Source organism: Miniopterus natalensis, chromosome 10, assembly GCF_054644295.1.
Source record: "Miniopterus natalensis isolate mMinNat1 chromosome 10, mMinNat1.hap1, whole genome shotgun sequence".
Classification (NCBI taxonomy): Eukaryota; Metazoa; Chordata; class Mammalia; order Chiroptera; family Miniopteridae; genus Miniopterus; species Miniopterus natalensis.
This window is the reverse complement of record NC_142090.1, coordinates 3326969-3332835: the sequence shown is the minus strand read 5'-3', so window position 1 is coordinate 3332835 and position 5867 is coordinate 3326969. Positions and strand designations below refer to the sequence as shown.

The window sequence follows — 5867 nt, the reverse complement described above, 5'->3', positions numbered from 1 at the left end:
GCAATCGAAAAAATGGAAGCCCAGAGAGTTTAAGCAACCTGCCCACAGTCACACAGCAGGCCCTAGCAGTGGGACACGCTAGCTCTTGAACCCAGGCAGCCTGACTCCCGAGCCCACTCTTGGAACTTCTACGCTGCATTTCCGATTGTAGCCACATGAAAAACATTTTGACGTATCAAAAGGGTAGTTCTGCTGTTAATGCCCATGTCGACGTAAGGAACATCCAAACCTGTGGGTCGTTTTTGTAAGAGTTCGTTTGAGCCCAAACTGATGACAAGTGGCAGGAAGCGGGAGGGATCTCACACCCTTCCAAGAATGACAGTCTGTGGTTTCAGTTACACATTTGGAATCGAGAAAGACTACAGGAAGAGGTGGGAAGCAGGTGCTGGGGGCTTCCTGCACATTGCCTCCTCTTGAGGGGGGTTACCCCTCCACGGGGGTGAGAGGGGGTGTCACTCTGGCATCTCAAATGTGTGTCAACCTAGATGGTCAAGAACCCTGGACATGGCTGGCTTAACTAAAGAGTTATTCCAGGCCTGGGCCTGGCTACCCACTGTGGCTTCCCAGGTAGGGATTTGTGATTGATCACAGCACCCTGTTTTTCACCCACACCCAGGACCCAAGAAGGGCTCAGTGGGATCTGGGGGGAGGCCCTGAGTCACCAGCCCTGGCTGAGTAGCCCTAAAGGTGGAGGTGCAGCCGAGCTGAGATAATGGCAGACAAGGTGGGAAACAGGGTTGACGTAGGTAAGAAAATCTGCAGGACTAACCGACCAGCGAGGAGAGCGCAGAATTATAATCGATGGAAAACACCGACCGGAGCAGCTCAGGGCCCCACCTGCCCCAGGGTGGCCTCTGGCTGCATCTGTAGGGAAACCAGGGCCGGAGGACATCGCAGTCCCAGGCCCAGCCTGGTGGAAACCCATGTCCCCCCCCAAAATAACTAAGTTCACCTCTTCTGCGTTCTAGAGCCATGAGACGAGAGACGCTGGCCCTGTGCCGGGCCGTGGCTGCGGTCCTGGTGCTGCAGACGCTGGCCGTGGCGAACCACTCGCGGCGGCGCCTGTGCAGCCAGGCGGAGGTGTTCGCAGACCTGAGCGCCCAGGAGCTGAAGGCCGTGCGTGACTTCCTCTGGTCCCGGGAGGAGCTGCGGCTGGAGCCCCACAGGGCCCCCACCCTCGCTAAGAACTCCGTGTTCCTTATCGAGTTGCTGCTGCCCAAGAAGCAGCATGTGCTGAAATGTCTGACCAAGGGTCACAGGCGCCCTGCTCGGGAGGCGCGTGCGGTCATCTTCTTCGGAGCCCAGGAGCATCGCAACGTCACTGAGTTTGCTGTGGGGCCCCTGCCACGGCCCCGCTACCTGCGCAAGCTGCCCCCCAGGCCTGGGCACCAGCTCTCCTGGGCCTCCCGGCCTGTCTCCTCTGCAGAGACCGTCCTCCTGAGCAGTACCCTGCAGGAGGCCACCAAGCCCTTGCACCAATTTTTCCTCGACACCACCGGCGGCTTCTCCTTCGAGGACTGCTCCTCCCGATGCCTGACCTTCACCGACGTGTCCCCCCGGGGCTTGGCCTCCGGCGAGCGGCGTACCTGGATCATCCTGCAGCGCTTCGTGGAAGGCTTCTTCCTGCACCCCACGGGCCTGGAGCTGCTCCTGAACCACAGGAGCATCGACGCCCGGGACTGGACGGTGGAGCAGGTCTGGTACAATGGGAAGTTCTACCGAAGCCCCGAGGAGCTCGCTCGCAAGTACCGGAACGGGGAGGTCGACGTGGTGGTCCTGGAGGACCTGCCGCCCCAGGGCAAGGGCGCAGAGGCCTCGGAGGAGCCGCCCCTCTTCTCCTCTTACAAGCCGCGCGGGGACTTCCCCAGTCCCATCACCACCCACGGCCCCCGCCTGGCCCAGCCCCAGGGCCCCCGCTACCGGCTGGAGGGCAACAGCGTCCTCTACGGGGGCTGGAGCTTCGCGTTCAGGCTGCCGTCCACGTCGGGGCTGCAGGTCCTGAACGTGCGCTTCGGCGGGGAGCAGGTGGCCTACGAGGTGAGCGTGCAGGAGGCGGTGGCTCTGTACGGGGGCCACACGCCCGCCGGCATGCAGACCAAGTACATGGACCTGGGCTGGGGCCTGAGTACCGTCACCCACGAGCTGGCCCCCGGCATCGACTGCCCGGAGACAGCCACCTTCCTGGACGCCCTCCACTACTACGACGCCGACGACCCCGTCCGCTACCCCCGGGCCCTCTGCCTCTTCGAGATGCCCACCGGGGTGCCCCTGCGGCGCCACTTCGACTCCAACTACCACGGCGGCTTCAACTTCTACGCGGGGCTCGAGGGCCAGGTGCTGGTGCTGCGGACGACATCCACGGTCTACAACTACGACTACATCTGGGACTTCGTCTTCTACCCCAACGGGGTGATGGAGGCCAAGGTGTACGCCACCGGCTACGTGCACACCACCTTTTACACGCCCGAGGGGCTGCGCTACGGAACCCGCCTGCACACAAACCTGCTCGGCAACATGCACACCCACCTCGTGCACTATCGCGTGGACCTGGACGTGGCAGGTAGGGCTCGGCTGCCCCCCCCCCCCCCGGGCTCAAATGCCCGCATCCAAACACGAACTCCCACCCGTGGGAGAGGCCGCTGCTCCCCGGGGGGCATGCCGTCAGGAGAACGGGCTCAGCCGGCCTCTGAACCCCACAGGGCTGGAATACCCGTGTCCCCGAAGAAGGGTGGCAGTGAACAGCCCCCCGGTGTTGCCTGGGGTGCAGCATCGCGAACCCCGTCCGGGCCCTGGGGCGGCACTGGCCCTCCAGACGGGCGGGGTGGGCAGTGAGGTGCATTCGGGGCGGGGGACAGGATGACGCCTTGGAGCGTGAGGAATGTGGCCGCCGTCTAGCCCTCTGAGGTGGACGCAGAGTCATCGGAAACGTTTCCTGGGTCTCCTGGATTAACGGTGTCACTGTGGGTAGGCGTCAAGACAGGATGCGGCCTGACGTCAAACCTCATGTCAGAGCAGGCCCCCAGGACCAGATGGGGGCTTCCCTTCCTGGACCCCACCCTCCCCACCGGCTCGGCCCCATTGCCCCCCTGGACGCAGAGGGCGCTGGCCACAGTCCCCGGCCGGCGGAAGATGGCCGCCCCTCCTCTAGGACTGCGGGGCGGCCCACAGGCTCAGGACACACGTTTCAGAGGCACTGCCCGTAGTCCCACCGGACACGCCACCCACAGCTGGCTCCACGTACCCCCGACACCCCCTTCGCCCCTGATGGTTTGCTGCTGGATGCGGTCTGGGGAGGAGATCTCAGCGCAGAATGGAGGGCGTCATTTTGGGGGGCTGGATCCTCATTTTGTGTCCCTGTGCACACTCGCAGGTACCAAGAATAGCTTCCAGACCCTGGGGATGAAGCTAGAAAACATCACCATCCCCTGGAGCCCGGAACACCGGGTGGTCCAACCGACTCTGGAGGAGAAGCACTACCCCAGCGAGCGCCAGGCAGCCTTCAGCTTCCGGCGAGCTCTGCCCAAGCACCTGCTTTTCACCAGCCCCGAGAAGAACCGCTGGGGCCACAAGCGCAGCTACCGGGTGCAGATCCACTCCATGGCCCAGCAGGTGCTGCCCCCCGGCTGGCAGGAGGAGCGGGCCGTCACCTGGGCCAGGTGAGCGGGCTCGGGGGCTGAGGCCCGAGGCTCTGCCCTGCGTTTCCCCGTGTCTGTGTTTCTGTCTATGGGGCTCTGAGTCTGTGGGGCAGTGCATCTGGACGCGTGGGCGTGCGGGCGTGTGTGTGGCTCTGCGTTTGGGGAGGAGGAGCTGAGCCCCAGTTGACACTGGGCCAGGATACGATCTCGAAATTGGGGAAAACTCACCTCACCGACCCAGCAGATGTGCCCTGGAGGGCCCAGAACCACCTGGCTTCTCCGCCGGCAGGTACCCCCTGGCGGTGACCAAGTACCGGGAGTCTGAGCTGTACAGCAGCAGCATCTATAACCAGAACGACCCCTGGGACCCGCCTGTGGTCTTCGAGGAGTTTCTTCGCAACAACGAGAACATTGAAAATGAGGTACTGGCCCCGCTTTCTTCCAGCCCCAGCCCAAGACTAGATCTGTGCCCAGTCCCGGGACCTGTGCCCTGCGGCAGCTGGCTGCGTGGACAGCAAGCTCTGTGTCCCATCCCAGGACCTGTAACTGGTCCCCAGATCTGCACCCCGTCCCAGGATCTGTGCCCAGTCCCGGGATCCATTCCCCGTCCTGGGATCTGCACCCTGTCCCAGGACTTGTGCCCAGTGGTGGGATCTGTGCCCTGTCCAAGGATCTGTGCCCCATCCCTGGATCTCTGCCCCAGCCCAGGACCAGATCTGTGCCCCATCCCGAGATCTGTGCCCAGTGATGGGATCTGTGCCCCTTCCAGGGATCTGTGCCCCATCCCGGGATCTGTGCCCAGTGGTGGGATCTGTGCCCAATCCCGAGACCTGTGCTCAGCTGGCTGTGTGGAGAGCAAGCTCTGTGGTCCCCAGACCTGCCGGTTCCTTACAAAGGGGGCTGGAGGAGGTCTCCCACCCCTCTCCTCTCGGAGTCTCCTCAGCACTGCCCACCCTTCTCTCCCACAGGATCTAGTGGCCTGGGTGACAGTGGGCTTCCTGCACATCCCCCACTCAGAGGACGTCCCCAACACGGCCACCCCGGGAAACTCCATAGGCTTCCTGCTCCGGCCCTTCAACTTCTTCGAGGAGGACCCATCTGTGGCGTCCAAAGACACGGTGATTGTGTGGCATCGGGACAACGGCCCCAACTTTGTCCAGCGATGGATCCCTGAGGAGGGCGGGCACTGCGTGAAGCCGAACCCCTTCCGTTACAACGGGAACTACACACCTGTGTAGAGGGTCCCCTGCCCCCCGCTAACTCCTAACTAAAAGCCTGAGCCCCCCATCCCACCCAGGGATGGAAAATAAACCCCCAGGACTCAGCTCCAAGTGCTGCTTCTTGCGGGGTCACAGCTGGCGAGACACACACCTGGCCTTGGCCTCCGTCCGCCCTGGTCTACTCCGTCCCGGAAAAGGCTCCCATTGCTAAGACGAGCGATGGCCACTGAGATACCAGCTTTACCTCTCAGATTCATTTTTTTCAAAGCCTGAGGCTGCACAGCCGGTGTGGCTCAGCATTTGAGCATTGGCTTATGATCCATGTCAGGGCACAGGCCCGGGCTGCAGGCTCGATCCCCGTGGGGGTTGTGCAGGGGGCAGCTGATCAATGTCTCTCTCATCATTGATGTTTCTCTCTCTTTCGCCCACTCCCTTCTTCTCTCTGAAATCAATAAAAATATATTTTTAAAAAAAAAATCTGAGGCTGAGGGCTTCCTCTCAGGAGCCTTTGGGGGGACTCCCCTACGTCACTGATGGGCGTGCAAAGGAGCACAGCCGTAGGGAGACGCCATGGGGGGAAAAACTAGCAAAATCTTTACCCTCAGACACACTGAGCCAGTGTCTAGGGGTTTATCCCAGAGAGCTGCTTACAAACACAGAAAAAAATATGTACACATGACTCACTGCAGAGCTGTCTGGAACAGAAAGTCTGGAAACGAGCCAGCCAGCCACCTATGGGAGAGAGCTTGTCAATCTGAATAAACTCTGGCACGTCCGCCTGGTGCAGTTCTGGGCGGGGGGGGGGGGGGGTCACGTGAAAAAAAACGTGTGAATGAGCATGTTCTCTATACTGATGAGGGGAAAAACCTAAGGAAGAAAATGTCCCAGCTGGTGTTGCTCAGTGGTTAGAGCATCGGCCCCCACACTGAAGGGTCCCGGGTTCGATTCCCAGTCAAGGGAAAGGGCCTTGGTTGCAGGCTCGATCCCTGACCCCAACATGGGGTACGTGCAG

At 61.7% G+C, this 5867-nt stretch overlaps 1 protein-coding gene across 1 annotated transcript; it reads left to right on the top strand.

Annotated features, from left to right (window-relative positions):
* Positions 1 to 972: 972 nt before the first annotated feature.
* Positions 973 to 4873, top strand: AOC1 (amine oxidase copper containing 1). Its single transcript, XM_016197003.2, has 4 exons — positions 973 to 2560; positions 3371 to 3656; positions 3925 to 4057; positions 4604 to 4873. The coding sequence occupies exons 1-4, from the start codon at positions 973 to 975 to the stop codon at positions 4871 to 4873; spliced, it is 2277 nt and encodes a 758-aa protein (XP_016052489.2).
* Positions 4874 to 5867: the final 994 nt, after the last annotated feature.

Bases quoted from the DNA above. Each gene is read 5' to 3' on its own strand.
- AOC1 (XM_016197003.2), top strand. From the start codon at position 973: ATGAGACGAGAGACGCTGGCCCTGTGCCGGGCCGTGGCTGCGGTCCTG. The intron at 2,561-3,370 runs GTAGGGCTCGGC...GCACACTCGCAG, and splicing joins CGTGGACCTGGACGTGGCAG to GTACCAAGAATAGCTTCCAG. The intron at 4,058-4,603 runs GTACTGGCCCCG...TCTCTCCCACAG, and splicing joins ACGAGAACATTGAAAATGAG to GATCTAGTGGCCTGGGTGAC.